Source organism: Orycteropus afer, unplaced genomic scaffold (assembly GCF_000298275.1).
Source record: "Orycteropus afer afer isolate SDZICR_OR568_19922 unplaced genomic scaffold, OryAfe1.0 scaffold00042, whole genome shotgun sequence".
Taxonomy (NCBI): Eukaryota; Metazoa; Chordata; class Mammalia; order Tubulidentata; family Orycteropodidae; genus Orycteropus; species Orycteropus afer.
The window spans coordinates 13,702,959-13,724,433 of NW_006921629.1; the positions used below are offsets into that span (position 1 = coordinate 13,702,959).

General features: G+C 53.5%; 1 protein-coding gene across 1 annotated transcript in view; it reads left to right on the forward strand.

Moving 5' to 3' along the window:
* Window positions 1-5: 5 nt before the first annotated feature.
* The window catches only part of SPNS2 (sphingolipid transporter 2), a gene marked incomplete at its 5' end in the record, with an annotated part of 37,734 nt that continues 16,264 nt past the window's right edge, over window positions 6-21,475 (forward strand). Inside the window, 2 exons of the mRNA XM_007937594.1 lie at window positions 6-252; window positions 13,962-14,027. Coding sequence (XP_007935785.1) covers window positions 6-252; window positions 13,962-14,027 — 313 coding nt within the window. The remainder of the gene's footprint in view (window positions 253-13,961; window positions 14,028-21,475) is intronic.

The window sequence follows — 21,475 nt, forward strand, 5'->3', positions numbered from 1 at the left end:
GCGGGGCGCGGGGCGCTGGCAGCGCTGGAGTCGCGACTGCAGACGATGAGGTGCAGACGCTGTCCGGCAGCGTGAGGCGGGCCCCTCCCGGACCCCCTGGCACCCCCAGCACCCCAGGCTGCGCAGCTGCTTCCAAGGGCCCCGGCGCGCAGCCGCCCAAACCCGCCAGCTTGGGCCGCGGGCGGGGGGCAGCCGCCGCCATCCTCAGCTTGGGCAACGTGCTCAACTACCTGGACAGGTACACCGTGGCAGGTGAGCGAGTGCCCCACCCAGCACCCGAGAACCAGGACCCCCGCATCGAGGTACCCCGGGGAGTCTTTGGTCCCAGGCCCCCTATATTCAAGCGCTACGTGGGGTCTCTAAGGGACCTTCTGCTAAGACACCATTGGGCTCTATCGGTTCATACCAGGGACCCCCCTCCCAGGGCAGGGCCAGGGGTTGGGGGCGTCTCCACCCCAAGATCAGCCCGCGCGCCCTCCCTAGCCCTTGACGTCCCAGCCCTTGTCCTCTTCTCGGAGTCTCCTCTGCGTCTCTGCGTTCTAGCCTCCGCGCCCTCTCCCTTCCCAGCCGCAGGTTCCCGGGCCTCTCTCCCCCTCTCCCCATCCCCCAGCCCAGGCAGTCTGTCCGTCGGTGGCCCGTCAGTTCCTTCCTTCCTCCGTCGCCTCCATCCCCAGCGTGCGGACAGCGAGTGCGCGCGTCTCTTGCGGGTGTACGCCAGGGAGACCGAGTGTGTGCGCGCGTGGCGGCGCGGATGTGTGTGTGAGCGCGTGGCTGACAAAGGCTTGGGGCTGCGGGGAGCAGAGGGAGGGGCGGGGCGGGTCTGCGGCGCCTAGGGACCCAGGATGCGGTTTGCAGCTGGCCCTGGCTAGAAGCCTGAAGACGCCGCCCCCTTGCTCCCTGGTGTTGGGGGCCTAGGTCAGGCTCCTGGAGCTAGAGAGGGACGGCCTCATGCTCTCTGAGCATCTCTGGGGACCAGCCTTGGGATGGAGTGAAAGTCGATAGAACAACTGGGTTCTAGCCCTGCGTTTGTCCCTAGTATGCTTGGTGTGTGACCTTGGTCCAGTCTTAGCTGGTGTTTAGGTTTGTTTCCCTATTTGTGAGGGGGATGATCCCTGCGCCCGTTAGGGATTGACAGGGTTCTGGAATTTCTTTCTGTATGCTCCCCTCCCCCACTGCTCAGGGGCCTGGGGGTAGGTATTTGCCCTAGATTGAGCTGCCTCTGGGTGGGAATGGTGCAGGCTGAGATGAGAGAAAGGGACTCTGGCCAGGCTGGCCTAGCAGGGGCTTCCTATGGAAGGAGAGAAGTGACTGTGTACCTGGCATGCTGGCTCAGAAGCTGCCCAACCACAGCTTAATAAAATCTAAAGCTACAAAAAAAAAAAAAAAAAAAAAAAAAAACTACTACCAAAGAATTTTTTTTTTTTTAGACTCTAAAGAGAATTTGTGGTGCTGGAGAGAGGAGAGCCCTATCATAATGGTCAGTTAGGTGGCCACCTACCACATGCCACCTGGGACCCTTCTCTGGATCTCAGTTGAATGGTGCTCTCTGTAGGAAGGGGCTTTGTGTGAAATAGAATGGGAAACTCTTGATAGCTTTCCCTCCCTCCCCTGGAAGGAGTTGGAGGTAGGTACCAATGGCACCTGTTTCTGGGTCAGGCTGTCCCCAAGAGGCTCTTGATGAGCAGGAATACTGAGTGCCACCCAAGTGCACCAACCCCTGTCCTGTGTATGTGTGCAACATGCTGCTCAGGTGCCACCCTGTGGGGAGAAGTCACAGAGCACTGGAGACCCGCAGGCGGATCAAAGTAGACTTCTGTATACACATGGGGAAACTGAGGCCCCTTGTGGCCCTCGGCCAAGATGACCCCAAGAGTGGACAAGAGAGCTGGCTTCAGGTCCACTGGTGTGTCTCTGCCCGGCAAGAGGCTTCCCGCCCTCCCTCAGCTGGGAATGGAATGGTGCTGCTTCTGGCACCATCACACTCCTCAGCTTGTTTTATCCGGCCCAGACCAACCCCTCTGATATTCTTGGGGGAACTGACTCTGGCAGGCGGAGAAGGGGGAGATCAAGGTGCCTCCACCTCTACTTGGGTCCTCAAGTCAGAATGTCAGAATAGGGGGAAAAGATAGGACATTTCTGGTGAGTTGGTGACATGGGAGGATAGTGGTTAAGAGAGGAGTAGGGCATTAGGGAGGAAGGCCCGGAAACCCCTGTGCAAACACTGCCTGGCCTGTGCCTCCCTCTCTGTCCCAGTATTCTCCAGAGCTCACACGCCGCCCTGCCCCCTAACACATAACTTACAAATTTCCTTTCCGGATAAGCCTGGCTCCATCTTTCTGTCTCTTTATGGTAGACTTCCCTGCCCTCAGCTCCCCAAAGTTCAGGAAGATTTACTCTCTCTATAGCAACTACTATGGCTTGATGTGTCTTCTGCTGTGGGCCAGGACAATGGCTATCTTAGGTCTGAGTCCACCTGTGTCTGGTGGGCCCAGCAGTGGACAGAGAAGGGGATGTGGACACTCTGCTACTCAGTCCCTTTCAATGCCTGCCCCACTTGGCTGCTGAGACCCTTACAATGGGGCCCCAGCTCCCCAACAAAGAAAGGGGTGAGTCCCCCGCTCTCTTCCTTTAAATCCACCCTGCACATTTCTGTCTTTGCGGTATAGACCAGCTCTGTCCAGAGGAATATAATGCAAGTCACATATATGATTTAAAATTTTCTGGTAGTTACATTAAAAAAAGTAAAGAGACACAGGTGAAATTAATTAATACTATATTCTATTTAGCCTAATATATCCAGCGTATTATCATCCCACCAGGCAATCAATATAAAAAATTATTAGTGAGGTGTTTTGGATTCTCTGTCATACTCCATCTTACAAATCCAGTGTGTGTTTTATATTTATGGTGCATGTCAATTTGGACTAGCTGCACTTGAGGTGCTCAACAGCCACACTGGCTAGAAGTCAGTGTAGTGGACAGCACAGGTCTAGAGTCTTTGATGCCAGAGTTCAAGTCCATGCACTTAAATATACCAGCTGTGTGACCTTGGGGACATTGCCTGAGCCTTCTGTGTGATAATTTGCTCCTCCCCACCTCCGGGGTTGTCTGGAGTAAAATCTGGTACAAGGCCAGACCCTAAGACGGCCTTACAAATGTCATCTGCTGTCTCTGCCATGCTTTTGTTCAAGCTGTGGCCTCAGCCACTATGTTCTTCCTGGTTTTCTGTTTACGACAGTCCCTTTGAGGACAACTTTGCAGATCCCTCCCCTCTCTACCAGGGCTGGGTTTCGTCCTGGGAATGCTGGTAGCTTCTGCCCCAGCCCTGGCATTCCCAGCACCACCTGGTGATCCAGTTAATTAAGGCCTCTCTTCCTCCCCATGAGAACCCCTTGAGGGCAGCAGGCCTCACAACCCAGTGATGAGGGCCAGGCTTCTGCTCCTGCCTTTCTGGCCGAGCATTGCTTCAGTTGGATGAAGTGAAGGGAACCCAGAAGTCTCATCTAAGCTCTCCCTCCACTACCTTGGGGACACTGATACCCAGAGAATGTGGACCCTTATCCAAGGTCACACAGACTCCTCCCTAACCTCCCCCAGTGCAGCCTTCCCTCCAGCCCAGCAGCCTCTAGTAGAGGTGGGCCACGCCTGCTGCTCTGGCCTGGAAAAAGAGAGACTCTGTTGGCCAGGGTAGGAGCCCTTTTGGGTAGATGAATTTCAGTTCAATTTAGCTGTGACAGTGTTAGCTCCCCCAGGACACTTGCTCCTGCTTCCATGGCCCTGTCCTAGCCTGGCAGCCCTCTACTCTGCATTCTGACCCTGTCCATGGCGGCCAGGTCAGGAGAAGGAGGTAGCCCCTCTGGTGAGGGCCTTGGGCCCCCTCTTGCCAGTGCTACTTCCTGATGCCAAAGCCGCCTCTGCTTCTGGCTTCCATTCTTCCACCTGGAGGTGTAGGTGGCAGCCTTCTGCTCCTAGAGCCGGGCCCAGCAATGAGGGGCTGGCTCAGTCCCTGCTCCTGATTGGTCAATGACTGTATGAGAACTGACATCCTTCCCCAGCTTCTCTAGAGGCACCTGTTCCCCTCCCAGGATCTATTTTTCTTCCATTTGATCCTGCCCATGGCAGATTGGGCATTTGGAATTGGGAAGGTGGTGATGAGCAGAGGCAGAGCCCTGCCCTGGGGGAGTCCTTTTCTATCAGAGAAGCTGAGACCGGTAGCCATGGCAACTGCTTACTAACACAAACCCTGGAGGAGAGATGAGCACACAGGGACCCAGCTGGGAACACAGGCCTGGCAGGACTTGGGGGCTTCCCCAAACAGCTGAACTGGGTAGAGAAGGAGAGAGCTGCCAGCCACGTTTTGTGCCAGGCTGGGCTTACTTTCCTTTTAGCTCTTTTTCTTATCTGCCTGGTTGAGTCTGTCCAGAGCTGACAGGTGAGGCCTTTCTGGAGGGTCACCTGGGTAGGTAGAGGCAGAGCTATTTATAGCCATCTGCAAGGATGAAATTAGTTCACTATCCACTCTCCACCTCCGTGCACCCTCAGGTGGCCTTGCCCTGGCCACTGCCACATCATCACTGGGGAAACACCTAGCTAAGGACTGAAGGGCAGGGCATCCAGGCCTGCATTCCAGAGCGCCTCTCTGGCAAGGTCAGAACCTAGGTAAACCACTGGGCTGGCCTGGAATGCCAGTGCCCCAGTGACTAACCGCCAGCTGCCCATTTCCTTGCTTCTTCTTCCTCTTAAGGCACCTTCTGATTTGTTCTGCCAACACTTCTGCTGCTGGCCTGTGGGAGGAAGTGCTTTGAAACTCACTCCCTTGGTCAGGGATCCAGAGTCAGTTACTGGCCTGAGCTGTGTGTCATTTTCCCATTTTGTGAGTGGGGCAGGGAGGCTGCAGGGCTGCAGGTTACAGCTTAGTCTGAGAATGAGGCTGCCCCCATCAGAGGTACTCAGGGAGAGGGAGCTTTGGTCCTTACCTCAGACAGGAAGTAGCTTTTATTTCCGCTTGAATGTGGGGACCTGAAGTCCTGAGGGTAGAATGAGGATGAGAGTGAGGGAGGCAAAGAGGAGACTGGTCTGATCCCCAGGCTTCCAGGGCTGTCCCCCCTGTTGGGTCCTCCAAGAGTTTCCTGCTCTTGGCTTTAGCATACTTGCTGTGTGATCTGAGGCAGGTGCCAACCCTCTCTGAGATCTAAGAGATGGTGCCCCCCATTCTGTGGTCAGGGTCTCCCTCCCAAGGTAGCCTGGGGTACTTGGTCTCTGGAACTCTGCCCACATTTCGCTACCCAACAATCTGTTCCCCCAGAGCTTCAGCAGCTGGCCTCAGTTTCCCCTAATGGGTCTCAGCAATGCCTCTGCCCTCTTTCCAGGAAATCTTCCTTGACTCTCTGAGTTGAGTCAACTTCCTGACTCCTGATTTTCAGTAGCACTCTGTTCCTCATCCATCACAGTGCTTATCCCCGGGCAGGGGGACCATCTCTTTCCAGCCCAGAGGGATTGACCCTGGTCACCAACATGTAATGCATGCATGGTGGGGCTGGCCGAGGCCTGGGCCGTATTGACTTGACTGACTGGCGGAATTGAGACTGACCTAGCTCTACCTGACCCAAATCCCATCTTCTGGTCTGAAGGGGTGTTGGTAGGCTTGGATAGCCGTGGATTAAGACCAGAGCCTCCATGCCCCTGTTGCTGAGGCCGGGGCATCTCTGATGGTGACTAGTGCTGCCCTTTTGTCCTGAGCAGTACATACAATGAACACAGGGTATTGAGTCTCCAGGAAGGAAATGGGAGGAAGTGATCAGCTGCAGTCCCTGTCTGCCCAGCCCTTGGTGCTGACAATGGAGCCTCCCCACCCCCTCCCTAAGCTGGGCAGGGTGGCTTCTGTGCACTCAGGAGGACACGGTGGTGGCTTTGCCCTGTGTGTTCTGCAGACAGGATACTCAAGTACAGACCTAAACCCAGGTTACACAGTAGGGGGGTGTGAAGCCCCACACCTGTCTGCTTTGGGCCTGGCCATCTCCTGGTTGTTTGGAGGTTGGTGAAAGGGGTTCTTGGAGGACATGGTCTTAGTAGAAATATTTATATTGGAACAAGAAATAAGCAGGAACAATGCACTGGCCAGAGCTTGGAGGTTAGGGATGGGGTCCTGGCCTCCTTGCCTCTCCCTCCATCTTCTGCTCTCATGGAGACCATGCTAGGGTCCCCCTTTGTACCCCCTAGCACTACTGACAGCTCTGCAAGGTGCTTGTGATCGTAGCACCACCAAGCATGGATTTGTTGAACGGAGTCCCAGGAATCAAGGAGCGTGATTAGGTTTAATAAGCAGTAAAGGACTGTGCCTGAGGAGGGATGGTGTTACTGGGGAGGGCCATACAATTGTTTCTAGTACTCTTATGGGGGCAGCTGGTGTGTGTGTTGAGAGCGAATGTGGCCTCTTTTGGAGGGTTGCCAGGGTGAAGGTGGTGACTCCAGGCTGGGTCTGGCCCATTCACCTCCCTGCGTCTCAGTGCACCACCTGAGAAGTGAGAGCAGGAGGCCCGGGTCTACTGAAGCAGTCCCAGGGAGGAGGCGGAGATCTGTGGCTTTGAGCTTCACAGTTCTGCAGTCTCTAATCTTTCCCTCAGCCTCTCTAGCCCCACCCCAGCCTTATCCTATATCTGTGGCCACACCAGCCACACCCTCCATGGGTCATGATAAGGTTGTGGATGCCTCGTCCTTGGCCCCTGGTGGTCTTAGGTGTCTCTGGGCCAGGACAAGGCTGTGGAGGCCGAGCTGGGAAAGGAGTGGCCATACAGAGCCCCTAAATTGCTAAGGCAGAGCCTGGTTCCAGGAAAGCTGGCCTCAAATGATAGACTATAACCGCAGGACAGAGGCCAGGCTGCCGTCTCCGCCCACTCTGGGCACAGGGACTTGGTGGTGAGGAGGGAGGGTTCTCTGGGCTCTGGGGCCAGTGCCTCTTTAGGGCTCTTGGGTGGAGAGGGGTGTGGGTCTTTAGCTGGAGAGCTCTTTAGGGGGTGAGTTCAGAGTCTAGGCTATCTGGGGAGGGTGGAGGGTCTCTCTGAGGGTCTGAGACTCTGGTATTAGGGCCTTCTCCTCAGGGTCCCTGCAGGGATGACCACTAAGCTGTCCTAACATTAATGACTCGGATTTGTGGGAATGCTGGGAGGACGGTCAGCAAATGTGAAACCAACTTAATTAAGGTTCAGGAATCAAACAAAACAAACTCACTGCTGTCAAGTCGATTCGACTCATAGCGACCCCTCTTTGGGTTTCTGAGGCAGTATCACTGCGGAAGTAGATTGCCCGATCTTCCTTGTGAGGAGTGGCTGGTGGGTTTGAACCGCTAGCTTTCTGGTTAGCAGTCACATATATGCCAGCAAAGATGTATTTGGAGCCTGGGTCAATACTCAGATGGGTAACTGGTGGCTCAGAGCAGGAGCCAGATGCTCATGAAGGTCACTCAGCTTGTCCCTGGGGGCTGGGGATGGGCTCTTATCCTGTGGGAGCTTGGTGGTGAGGGAAAGGCTACGAGAGTGTGTGTGCTTGAGAGCCGCGACCTTGGCTTCTGGTGAGGGTGCCGGCATGCCAGGCTATGGTTTCCCAGCCTTAGCCATCCAGAGCCAGGCCAGCAGAGCCAGCCCCTCAGACCCCTATAATTACTGGGGCGGGAGCTGCAGCTGAACCTTGGAGCTAGGGTAGGACTCCCAGAGCAAGCCAACTCTGAGGCCTGCCTCCACAGGGGGACCAGGGTCCCCTCCAAGAGGGACTGGCTAATGGCAGGCATGGACTATCCCTTTGGATCCCCAGACCCTGCATTTCTAGGCATCTGACCCTATCTGACCTTCAGGAAAACTGAGATGGGAGTTCCCCATCTTTGTTCTCTGGTCATGGTCAGGGCCGTGTCTTGCCTCACTAGTTAATGATCAATGAAAACATTTATTAAATGCCTATTATGTGCCAGACACTGATTGAAGCACATTACATGGATTAACCCTTTTAAATTCACAACAATGATATGAAATGGATTTTATAATTAAGCCATGTCACAGAGGCAGAAACTAGCACAGAGAGGTTAAGTGACTTGCCTAATGTCACACAGCAAGGAAGATGGAGAGGTGAGGATTTGAACCCAGAAGGTCTGGCTTTGGAGCTCATACTCTATAGAACTCAGCTAAGCTGACTGCTGCTCTGGGAGAGATTGGGGCAGGGTGAACATGGGGTGGCAATTCTTTGTTTGGGGGTGAGAGCTTGAGCACTAGGTGTCCTTTCTTAGCTCAGTAGGAAGGACGAGACCTCAAGGTGCAGATGTTGGCTCTAGGGATGGCTTGATCCAAGGGCCCCAAGGTCAGTGTGGGTTTCTTCTCACACCTTGCCCTTTTTTGAGGACTTGGTGATGCTTGTACCTGGTTGGAGGAGGGAGGAGGGCAGGAATCCTGGGAGATACTGAGGGACCAGCAGTGAGGGGGGATGACCATGTGTTCTGTGACCAGCTGGGTGAGTTAGTGCCGAATTTGACCCAGCTAATGGGGGCAGTGGTGGTTTAGTGGGAGAATCCAGCCTTCCATGCCAGGGACTCAAGTCAGATTCCCAGCCCGTATACCTCAGGCACAGCCACCACCAGTCCATCAGTGGAGACTTATGTGTTGCTGTGAAGTTGAACAGGTTTCATTGGAGCTTCCAGACTAAGACTAGGAAGAAAGGCCTGGTGATCTACTTCAGAAAATCAGCCAATGAAAGCCCTGTGGATTGCAATAGTCTGATTTCGTTGTGTATGAGGTCACCATGAGGTGGGGGCTGACTCCACAGCAGCTAACAACAACAACAACAACAACAGGGGTGCCCTCAAGGTTACAGGCACCTCTTCACAAGAGCCATGAAAGAGGGGGCTGGAGGACACTCTGGTGGAGGTGTCTTTGGACCTAGCTCATGAAGGATGAGGCTTATCTTCACAGATAGAGAGAGTCACCTTTTGCCTAGAAGTGTGTGTGTAGTTAGGAGTATGATTAGAATAAGAGCTAAGTTAGGGTCAGCCCAGGGAGGCCTCAAATGCTAGGAGTCTGGGGTTTATTTGGGTGGCAATGGGGGTGGCAGCCATACTCAATAAGTTATTACTGGTAAAGCTCTTAGAACAGTGCCTGGCACATAGTAAGCACTCAATACCTGGTAATCAAAACCCATTGCTATCTAGTGGACAGGAACTCGTAATAACCCCTGTGTTACAGAGTAGGACTGCTTCATAGGGTTTTCTTGGCCATCATCTTCATGCAAGCACAGTACCAAGGCCTTTCTTTTGCCGCACTGCTGGGTGGGTTTGAACCACCAACCTTTACGTTAGTAGTCAAGTGCAAACTGTGCCACCCGAGGACCTTTGATACATATTACCTGCTGATAATAATAACTATATTATTGTTATTGTTAGTATTACTGAGCCAGGGGTCCAAGCCAATGGATGTTGAAGAATCCATGGGTGATCCTGAGGTCCAGCAAAGGTTGAAAACCCCTGAGCCATTAGCTCCTTGAGTCCGGAAACTGTCTGTGGTCTCAGGAGCCCCAGCCCTGGGCTTGGGACTTAGTAGGTGATCAGTAAGCGCTTATCTGATCAAGCTGCAGAAGAGATGTGTGATGAGCCAGGAGGGACTGGAGGTAGGGAACCCAGTGAGGAGGCTGGTGGTGAGGAGGAGAGAGGGTGATGGAGGCCTGGTGACCAAAATTCATGGGTGTGAGGGAGCATGAGTGGGAGTCACTCTGGTTTCCAGGGGTCTGGCCTAAATAATGCAGTGGTGCCACACTCAGAGAAATAAGGCACAAAAGAGGAACCATGGAATCAGAGTCCAGGAGGCTGGGAAATGGAGGGATGAACGGGTCTGTGGGACTGAGTCACCAGGAGGCGGTTGGTTTTAGGGGAGTGATGGAGGTGAGGACATGGAGTTGGGGAGAGGAGAGAACTCTTTTAAGTACTTCTACAGTGAAGGGAAAAGAGAGGGACCAGACAGTGCTTTTCACCACCAGGAAGAAAGAGGGGTGAGCAACTTTGAGGACTGATGTGCAGGAAACAGAGCAAGGCAGAGGCTATAGAGTACAAGCCCAAGCCAGGGGCTGAGTTAGGGGCTCTTCCGCTGGGGAAGCAGGATAGGCCATTGGCCTAGAGAGAGGACAGGTGACCTTGGACAAGAGACAGGATCCCTGGAGGTTTGACAGGGCTGTAACTGGAGTGAATGGATGAGAAGATTTGGGGTGCCCCGGCTGTTCCAGAATGTTTTCTTGGCCTGGGATGTGGACTGTGGGCAGAAGACTATTTGGGATGTGGATTTGGGGTGGCTGACTGGAGAGGCCTGGTTTGAGAACTGTGGGTGGGACAGCTGGAGCGGGAGGCCCACCTGGCATGTTCCAGGGCTGGTGGGGTTGGTGAGGTGGGCTTGGCCTGAGCTGTGGGAGGCTGCTCCTGGGCGTGAGGCCCGTCCTGTGACCCACCGAACCTCAGCCTCCAGGAAGGAGGCTAAAAATAAGGCTGTGGTGAAGAAGGGAGGGGGTGCCTGGGCCCAAGCCAGGCTGGAGCCCAGAGGAAAATCTGAGGCAACTGGCCGAGCAGCCGTGACACACGCTTCCCGTGCCAGTGGGATATAGCCCTCCTGCGGCTACGGCTCCTTCCAGGCCCGGAAGAGGGAAAACAAGCCCAGGAAAGCTCAGGGAGTGCCTGATTTAGGGCCTTAAGACCTGCCCAAGGTCCTGCTCCCTAGGAAGGTTCCCTCTGGCCTTCTGCCTGCAACTCAGGCCCTGGACCAAGGCTGGATTTTGGGGAAAGGGGCATGGGAGGACAGCCAATACTTCCTGTGTCCTGGGGTCTAGACCCCACCCAAGCCTTTCCAGGAGTTCCAAGGGGCCTTGGACATCCAACTGAATGTAGAAAAGCATCCCTCCTTCTTACCAGGAGCTCTGTGTGGTAGAGGAAGTCAGGAGAGGCTTTCTAGAGGCAGAGGCAAAAAAGCTGGGTCTAGTTATTGTCCAGTCAGATGGCTGGGATGTACAGTGAGGAGGAAATGAGAGACTTTTGATTTGTTGTGGACATGTGATATCTTCATGGCAACCATTCTGATATGGTCGCCCTCCCAGATGGAGAGCCTACTGCTACTGCATGTGCCTGCTCTGGGCTGGGGCACTCATCCTTTCGTCCACCCAGCACCTAAATTATCACAGTCTCGCCTTGGGTCCTGGAGTCCTTGGGTGGCACAGTTGGTTAAAGACTCAACTATCAGCTGAAAGGTTGGTGATTCAAACCCACCCAGAGATGCTGGGGAAGAAAGGCTTGGCATTCTGCTCCTGAAAACCCTATGGAGCACAGTTCTACTCGGCACACGTGGAATCACATGTAGTTACCAGGAGTTGAAATTGACTTGATGGTAGCTGGCTTGGCTTGGCTTGGTCCTGGGTTCTGGAGATGATGTACCATGGCCCCTGCCCTCATGGGGCTCATAGTGCAGTGGGGGGTGAGCAGACACTCACTCACCTATCTACACATATACACCACAGACGATCCCTGAGGGCCAAGTGTGAACCATGCAGGGGCAGCTTGGTGAAAGAATAAACTTTGGTTTTAGGCAATATGCTTGAGTTCAAATCCTGCCTCAGAGCCTTTCTGTGCTACATGGTAAGTTTTTCTGCTTCTTCCCAAGCCTCGGTTTCGTCAAATGTAAAATGAGTTTGATAATTACAAATACTAGCATTCTTACTGAGGATAGAGTCTCACACAGTGCCTGGAACTTAGCAGGAACCAATAACTCATGGCTCATGGCTCCCAGCTATAGTTGGCCCAAGGAGCTCACGTCCATGACCCCATGTGTCTTCCCTGTAGAACTAACTAGTCCTAGTGTGATGAGTGATAAAATAAAGATAAATGAGGAAGAGTTGGGGCAACTAGTTTACTGGGAGTGATGGGAGGGGGAGAAACCAAGGAAGACTTCCTGGAAGAGGAGGCATCTGGACTAATCTTGAAAAGCTAGTAGGAATTAGTGTAGTCAACAAGGTTATGCCAAGAGGAAAGAGAAAGTGTGTGAAAGTGGAGGACCATGAGTAGTTTGGGGTGGCTGGAGTGAGGGATGGAGGAGTGGTATACTGAGAAGTGAGGCCAGAGGGCAGGGTTGGTAGGGGCAGACCCTGCAGCCCTGTGGCCTGGTGAAAGCCTGGACCTTCTCCTGAGGCAGTGGGGAGCCACAGGTGACAGTGACAAAGTGAGAGGGTGAGAGGCAAGTGTTCAGATCTATACATCAGGAGGGGAAACAGAGGCTCTGACCAGAGAGGTATCCAGGCTCGGAAGTGGGTGAGGAGGAGGTGTGAGTCTGAGTGGCTCTCCAAGGTCAGACCCAACCTTACTGCCTGCATTGGGTCTCTGAGGCTGGGCATGGGCACCTAGGAGGTGCCATTGGTGGCTCTATTGTTCACAGGCCCCAGGACCAGCCCCTGCTTCCCTCTTTAAGGCAAGACCACAACCCGGCCTTAGTTATTAAGTCATTAACTGGGCCTCACACGGCTGCCTCATTATGGGTAATTATGGTAAATCCACTCTGGGAATTAACAAGGAGGAGGCTCCTTTCCTCTTGGCAGTTGAGCTTCTAGGACACCAGCTGGCTCTGACTTTGCATCCTGGGAAACTGTTCAGCCCCCAGACCTAGGTGTTTGGAGGGACAGTAAGACTGCAACCCCACCCACTGTCTGTGCCCCAGCCCCAACCACCAGGCTTGGCTCTCACGCAGAGCTTGGACAGTTCACTTCCTCATCGTGTATTTTGAGCACATGGCTTAACCTTCAGTGCCTCAGTTTCCTCATCTGTCAAGTGAGAGAAAAGTACCATTCTCATAGGGCTGTGTGAGGATTGAACAAGTAAATCATTTTTTTGCTCAGTAAATGTGAACCATCATCATTTTTAATGCCATCATCATCATCAAGAAGAGCCCTGGGAGTCCCTTGGGGGCAGGATCTGGTTCTCTTCCTCCTCTGTCCCATGCATGGGGTGCTCCTGAGGTTAGGCCCCCCCCTTTCTCCCTTATCTCTTGGAGATGTGCCGTGGTCAGGGGGGCTCTGGCCTATGGCTTAGCCTCCTGCTGCCCTCAGAGATAAGCCTGAAATGAGGCCCCCTAGGGCCTGAGGGGCTAGGGGGGAGTGGTTCCCCAGAAGCCCTGGGTGAATGCTACCAGAGGTGGGAGGGGTCCAGGAGGCCGGTCAGCCGTCATACAGCCAGGGCTGTCTATTTCTCCACAGTTGCCCCCTTGACATGGCCCTGTGGGAGATCAGCAGTAGCTGGGACTTGTGGGCAGGGCCTCAAGGGATTCCCCCTCCCCAGGAAAGCAGGCCTGGACCCGCCCTGCTTTCCTCTGCATCTTGAGACCTGAGTCTGAAAACTGGGATCCTGGTTCTCATCCCAGGACAGCCGAGTGGGTGCGTGTGTGCGTGGGTGCTTGTGCACATGTGCGAGTGAACAGCATGAGTGTGCTCTGCAAAACGTTCCAGCTTCCCCTGACAGATGGCTGCTCCAGCTTTAAGGGTCTTCCCCCCTCACCTGTGCCCTCTCTGAGCTGAGGCCTTTGTGCTTCCTCTGAGGGTCTTAGCACCCAGCCCAGGGTGGGTCACAGATGGGCAAGAGGCCCGGCTGACGGATGGAAGGCCTGGTTGTTACCAAGCGGGAGCCTTGCCTGTTCTGGGCATCAGCTTCTGCAGTGGCCAAGCAGAGGGTGGGATCCTCTCCCCAGGGAGAGCATGGGAGGCTCCAGTGGGGGCAAGTGGCAGCTTGGCCTTGAAGGTCCCTGAAGATGTCTAGATGGGCTGGGCAGGGTGGAGGTCAAGCAGGGCTGGGGGCTCCATAGATGGGTGGGAAGGAAGGCTGGGCTGGGACTGGGTCACCTAGGTGGGGTGGCTGTTGGGGGCACCCAGGGTGAGACATTGCTAGTAAGCACCCTCTGTCTCCCTCCCAGGCGTCCTTTTGGACATCCAGCAGCACTTCGGGGTCAAGGACAAAGGCGCCGGCTTGCTGCAATCAGGTGAGGCTCACCTCCTCCCCCAGGTCCCAGCTTCTTGGGCCTTCTTCCCATCGTTGGTTCACTTCCCTGAGCCTGTTTCCTTCCTTGTAAGTGCAGGCCAAGGACCCAAGCCTCTGGAGGTAGACCTTCTTTTGGGGAGGCTGGTGAAGGGAACTCCTTAAGTCACTAAGTTGAATGGCATCAACTGAGCCTGGTGACCCTGCTTTTACATACCCCCCTCCATTGCTGTCAACCCTGGAAATCACCTCTTCAGTGATAAAGCAGAACATTGCAACTGATCAGCCCCAGCATGGTTTTCAAACCCAGGCCCAGCATTTGAGTACTTGGGTCCTGGGCTAGACCTGGTTTCCTGCCCCCTTCCCCTCTGGGGCCCCGGTCTTCTGAGCTGCCTGCCTTTTGGGCTGACTAAGGCTGGGCCTGAACTCCCCTGGACTATGAGCTGGTTCTGGGCAGTGTCGTGGGCCATTAAACAGTTATCCCAGACTATCTGCTCAGGTCACCCCTCCCTTGGGGGACCATGTCTGTTCCTTGTCCCTGCCCTGACCAATACATGGTCCTTTGGGTCATCAGTTCTAGGCTTTTCTGGCCATATCCTCAGTAGGAACCCCAGGTCTGGGCAGAGACTCAGAGCCTGAGCTGGATCCCAGGCTGGGGAGGAGCCTTGGGCATGACACAGTCCGGCTTTGCTGTGTGACCCTGGCCTGGCCCTTGTCTGTCTCTGGGCACTGGAGTCTCTCTGGCTGTATGGCCCAGTCATGTGTATGGGAGAAGGTCCGCGGTTGGAATGCCTGTCCTGTCAGCCACCACAAACCCCTTCTCTTGCCTGCGCTATCCTTGGAGGGAGAAGCAAGATGGAGGCAGCGCTGTCTAGGAACCTGCCTGACCTGTCTAGGTGACATTCCAGTGCACACATCACCAGGCCTCCACAGATGGCCTCTGTGAGCTCATAGAGTGCCATAGCCTGGCCACTTGGCCTCTTTTCCTAGGTGGAATCCTTGGGGCTCAGAGGGAGGAGATGTGATCACCCAGGGCTCAACCCTAATAAGGAAGGATTGACTGAGCTAGGGTTGAGCAAGCCTGTGTGGTCCAGCATTGCCAAGGGTGGACAGGTCCCTGCCCTGACAGAGGTCACCTCTGCCAAAGCTGTGAGCCCAGGCCCCTTCCTTGCCCCCTCCACCCTTTCTGGGCCTCCCTGGCTGAGCCTGAGCAAGTCAGCCTGCATGGGGCTCGGGCCGGTCCCTCCAGCCTCCTGGGTCTTGCACGCAGTGGCCAGCTCTTACAGATGGGAAGCTGGAATTCAGGCCTGATGGGGGCGTGGGAGGGAGCAGCCTGCTGAACTGGTCAGAAAAGGGCAGGGAGATCTCAGCCCCCAGCCCCCTCCCTCCATGGCTCTTGAGTCATTTGGGTCCTGGCCTGAGCTTTGTCCCTTCATGGGTCCTGGCCTTGGGGACTGAGCCTGAGCCTCTGCTGTCCTCTGTGCCTCCTCCATTCAGCACCCACTGAGTGTGGTCAGGGACAGCCCAGCCTCCCAGGGAAAGAGTCTGAGGGACATCTGGCCCTGGGCAAGGTGTGGGGCTCTGAGATCCAAGGTTCCTGCCAAGGTTATGGCCTAGGTGGGCTTCTTGGCTTAGGAGGGAAAAGTTACGGCAGTCCCCACTCATCCCTGCCAGCCTGGCTGGAGGTAGACAAATCACTCACAGGCATTGCTTTGTTGGACTTTTCCAATAGTCCTACCCAAGAAACCACACAAACCAGTCGTTGCTGAGTTGATTCAGACTCATGGTGCCCCCCTGTGGGTCAGAGTAGAACTGTGCTCCATAGCGTTTTCAATGGATGAGTTTTTGGAAGTAGATCGCCAGGACTTTCTTTTGAGGTGCTTTTGGATAGACTTGACCTTTTGGTGGCAATCAAGTGTGATAATTCTATAGACTCTTTTTTATTAAGCTTACTTTCTAGATGAAGAGTCAGAGATTCAGAGGGGGAAAGTGACCTGCTTAAGTTCTCACGCTGAGAGAGTAGCGGGTCTGGAATTGAAATCTGAGAACCTGCAAACACTGGCATCTTGGTATTCTCAGGGTGTGACCTCTGGGTCGCAGTGGGAAGTCCCAGCACTCCAGTAAGACACTTCTAGTACTTATTTTCATACTCCCTACCCCTAGCAAGCCAGAAAGCTGGGGTGGCTCCCCAGAGTGTCCTTACCCTTTCAGCCATCTGAGCCAAGAAGGCAGTCAAGCCAGACCAGGATGTGACTCAGTGGGCGACCAGGCAAGTCACCTAATTGGCCTGTGCCGCAGACATCTGTCTCTTCCCCAAGCCCTGATAAGGTCGGAACCGGGTGGAGGGTGCCAGCCAGGTGTTGGTGCTTGCCCGGATCAAAGGGCCAGGGCTGAGAGCAGAATTGCCTGTCTATTTGTGGGCCCTGGGGGCTCTTGGGCCAGGAGACAGGGAGGGGGTGGCTGAGGGTTAGGCCTGGGCCTGCCCCTGCTCTTTCCCCTTGGGGCCAGAGCATGAAAGTTGGTTGGGAAGAGCCCACTTTCAGCAGCCCCCTTTGCAGACTGCTGTCTGCCCCCTGGCCTCTCAGCTCAGCGCTGGCTCCAGGCTATGTATGCTGCAGCAGCCCTTGCAACCTCTCTGAAGGCCCATAGCAGCACTACAGCTAGTGTGTCTTGCTGTTTTGGGCAATCAAGAGTCCTTATAGCCCTTAAAGGGAAGCTGCTCCTAGACCTATTGTGCACCAGGCCCCCTGTGCTGAGCTCTGCCACAGAGTCCATCCTTGACCTCAAGTAGTTTCCCTCTATTGGTGGGAACTGGACAAGTTATCATCCAATCACCAATAGTGAACACGCACCTTGTAGGTAGAGAAGTGTTCCTCAAGGAGGGGCCATTTGACTGGGAGCTTTGCAGGATGAGTTAGAGTTTGCTCAGGGTAAAGGACTTCTAGTCAGTTTGTTAGATTGAGAGGAGATGTGAGAAGGCTTCTTTTCTCCCTCCAAATTAGTAGAGAAGCTGGACGAACTATGCCAAGAAAACATACAGTAAGTCCTCAGGTTACAAATGTCTGACTTACAAACAACTCCTACTTGCTTTTTAATGTTATGTAAATTTGCCCTCTTTTTAATGTTATGTAAATTTGCCCTCACTTTGAAATGATGGAGCTCTGGTGGCATTCTGCTGACTTGCTGGCTTCAGTATAAACCTACCAGCTGCTCCTAGGGAGAAAGATGAGACAGTCTGCTTCCATAAAGATTTTCAGCCCTGGAAACCCTGTGGGCCAGTTCTACTGTGTCCTATGGGGTTGCTATGAGTCAAAATGGACTCCATGGCAGTGGATTTGGCTTTGGTTGGGTTTTAAAGTGACTGAACCAATCTTCTGGCAACAAATTCTTCATCACAGTCACCTTCACTTGCTGCACGTGCTGCTTTAAAATTATTGGAAAGTTTATGAGCTTTTCCTTGCCCTAAATAATGTGTACTGCCATCTAGTCAATTCTGACCCTTAGCAACCCTATAGGACCACAGTAGAACTGCACTATAGGGTTTCCAAGGCTATAAATCTTTATGGAAGCATACTCCTTTATTTTTCTCCTGCAGAGGGCCTGATGGATTTGAACCACTGACCTTTAGATTAGCACCGGATGTTTTAATCACTGTGCCAGCAGAGCCCCTTTCTTGCACTAAAGTAAGACTAAATAAGAACCACATGCACCTGGTCCAACCAGTCTAAGTTTACAAATTGGATTTAAAGACACACTTAGGAATGGATCTCATTTGTAATCCAGGGACTGCCTATATTTAAATTGCATAGCTGAGTGTGAAAGCTAAAGCAAGCTAAATTTTCAGGTGCCGCAAATGAAAAAGGGAACTCAGAAAACTGGTTTGGGAGCTGGAATTGAAGCCAAGTGATATAGAGAGTTTGGGGTCAGATTTTACTCTTAGGAGCGTGCTACAACTTTTTTTGAATGTAAACATTTTCATCATGAAAAAATTCAAATACACATAAAAAGTAGAGAGACTAGTACAATGAACCCCCATCTCCTCATTTTCCAGATTCATCAAATTATCAATAGTCTGGCCTAGTTTCCAGGCTCAGGGTCCCTTGAGAGGATGGTGCAGGCTTGGGTTCTCTTGTCATATGGGTGACTCGGTTTCCACCCAGAGCCCAGCTCCCTGATTCCAAGCTGTGTCTTGGGTTGGTGGGCAGTTTTTTTTTTTGCAGAGTTCACTTGCATGATGAATGCCTCCTTCTTGGCTCTAGTTTTATGTAGAGAACCTAGTTCCAGCCCCTGTTTTGTGGAGTCCTGGGACTTCTACCCCTTCCCCATGTTGGCCTGATGTGTCCAGGGTACCCAACAGAGGCAAATCCTCTAGGGAAGCCAGCATGATCTGAGCCTGTATGGGACACAGATGACAATTCCTGCTGAAGGCAAACTCAGAGTTAGCAGAGCATAGGGTGATGGTTGTACAACATGGTGAATGTGATTAATGCCATTGGATTGTATACTTAATGATGATTAAAATGGTAAATATTTTGTTATAGATATTTTGCCACCAGCTGGCCCAGAAAATGGGATGATTAGCTCCTGAAGAACTGAGGAGAAGAATAGAGTCTTTTTAAAGGGACTTTAAAATTAGATATTTGTAATTTGCAAAGCTCTAAAGGAGAAAGTAGAATTCACCAAACAGGAATAGCACATTATGAAAAAGGAGTAGGTAGATGTTTAAAAGACTCAAATTTAAAATTCTAGAAGTGAAAAATGTCATGATGAAAATAAAAATATAATAGCTAGATGAGTTAGTGACTGGTCTAGACCCAGCTGAAGAGAAAATGAGTGAATTAGAAGATGGATCCGAGGAAATCACAAATGTAGCACAGGGACGTATGGGGAGAGCATACAGGCAGAGGCAGGAATGAGAGCCAAAGTTGTTTGTGATACTGCCTACCTTTGGTGACTTGTGGTTCCTTGCTTGGGCTGGAGAATGGAGAGAGAAGAGGCTGGGCAGTAGCTGAGGTCTGATTGTGAACGTCTCAAAGGCTGGGGTAGAGCATGTGGATTTTGTCTTGGACAGTGGGGAGCCAGAGGTTTTGGAGCAGGGCAGGGGCTTTTAAGATGTACATGTCAGAATGTTTTTTGGGAGTCCAAGTGTGGCAGCTGATGGAAGAGGAGGCTGGAAGACAACTCAAGGCTGGGGTCCCTGGAGTCATTATGAGGAAGTGCCATGATGCCGGGTGGTGGAGGGGGCAGAATATGAATGGAGGAAGAGCCAGCTCAGACTGAAACCAGACGGTGCATCTGCTTCAGGACTCAGTCTCCTCTGGCCTTACTCCCCTCCCCCTCCAGCCAGTCCAGCACCATCCTTCCACTTTGGCCCAGGCTCTGTTCTGGAGGCAAAGCTGGTCAGTCCTGTGGCTGTTCCCCCAGGAGCTCCTGCCAGAAGGGAGGCCGTAGGAACTTCACTCTCCCCAAGGCCTGAGGGGCCATGCCCAGATTTTATACCCTGAGCAGGGTATAAAGGAGAAGGTAGTCACCAGTCTTCCCTCAGGATTGCATGCACTGATGGGGCCAGATTTGTCCAAGGCTCCTCTGGTGGTTTGGCAGGCTGAGACTCTGGGATGGCAGAGATGGAGCGGGATCCTGCCCAGCCCACTGCAGGGATGGTGCCGACCCTGCATGAGCAGCCTTCCTGCCCACAGGATGTGGAGGACAGCTGGCCTTCTCCAAATAACAGGCTGGCTGCAGTCTGGACTTGTAAAAATAGCCCCAGTTCAGCCCTGGCTGAGGCGGAGGCAGAGCATAGGCTTCGAGGCCACAGTGTGGGAGCCCGGGACCTGCCCAGCTCTGGCCTCACCCCCTCCTGCTCCTGGACCACCTTGAGGGTCAAACAGGGCCACTCATACGGTGAGGGTGCTCAGCAGCCCCACTGGGGAGAGGGGTCTTGGGGCTGCCTCACAGGGTACAGAGTCCACCATAGAGGTTATTCTGAGCTTCAGGGTCTGGGTCCCTCTCTCCTTCAAGGGAGAAGGCCTTCACCCAGTAGACTGTTGATGATCACTGTGTGCCATGACCCTCTACCGGGACCCCCATGAGAGATATCTTTCAGAGGACTTCTTGCCATCACTCCTGTCTCATAGAGGAGGAAGTGGGCTTAGTGGACAAGGTCACTGGTGAGTGAGGGGCAGAGGGCTGGCATCTCCATCTGACATCAACCTGCTGTCTGGTGGCCCTGCCCCCTCTGCCCTGGCTCCCTGCCTGCGGCTCCATTGTCCCAGACCTGTGGGCTCAGCACACGTGAGCTGAGCGAGGCTTCCCATGCCTGAGCCACAGGATGTCCTAGTGTGGGAACTGCTGGGAAAGCCACCTCTACCAAAATCAGGGGTGCGGAAGCTAGTTGGCCCAGAAAGCTCTCCCCAAATAAACAAAGGCCATGGGGTTGGGGATGGTGGGCACAGGAAGCTTCCAGCTGGGGGGCCTGGGCTTAGCTGGTCTTGCTTTGCAGCACAAGCTGCCTGCTGGCTAGGTAAGCCTCTGTGTCCCCATCTAGAACATGCTTCCCAAGTCCAGGCCTTTACCTGTGCTGTTCCTTCTGCCAGGAACCTTCTTTGTCCTCTTGCTACCTTGACTGTGTTCAGGCCTCTCTCCCTAGCTTATGACATCCCTCAGGGCCAGATAGGTCTCTCTGCTGCCTGCCCTGAGGATAGATGGATCTTGTCTCCCTTCTGACCCACTGCCCCTGGGAAGAAGGCCCTGAGAGGCAGGCAGTGGTCCAGAGTGCCCCCATCTGAATTGCTGTGTCATCTTAAGCAGTTCCTCCACCTCTTAGGGCCTCGGTGGCCCCAGCTATAAATGGGAACAGATGGGGTGAAGCTCAGGCAAGCTGAGGGCAGGGCATGTAGGTGCTTTGACAGGCTGGGACCAGGAGTGGGAATGAAGGAATGCTTGCTTTGAGAAGAATCCAGCCACAGCCCTGGAAGCTTCTGTCCCCCTCTCTCCCAGATGAGCAAGCAGAGAACAGGAGTCAAAAAATCAGAAGGGGCTACCCTTCTAAATCAAAGTCTGGCCAAGGACCTGGGCTGCTTCCTTCAGCCTCTCTCCACCTAGGAGGAGCTTTTCCAAGGGCTCAGCCGTGATGAGGGAGAATCGAACCTGCTGTGCCTCACTGCTGCCCTCTAATTCAAATCCAAAACCTGGTCCTGGTTTTAGGGTCCGATCTCCCTCCACAGACTCATCTCCAATGCTTCCTGCATGACCTTCTTATGCTGCATCCTGACCCTTCTTCTCGCTAGGGCTATGAATCAGTTTGAACTGGTTCAGTCATGGCTGATGAAGTGACATTGGAGCAGACCTGAATTTTTAAAAATTGGGTGAAGTGGAGCAGTAACTGGAACAGGAGAAACCACAGGTCAAAGCCCTGGAATGGGAAACTTGGAAGAGGCATAGTGAGCCCCTTCA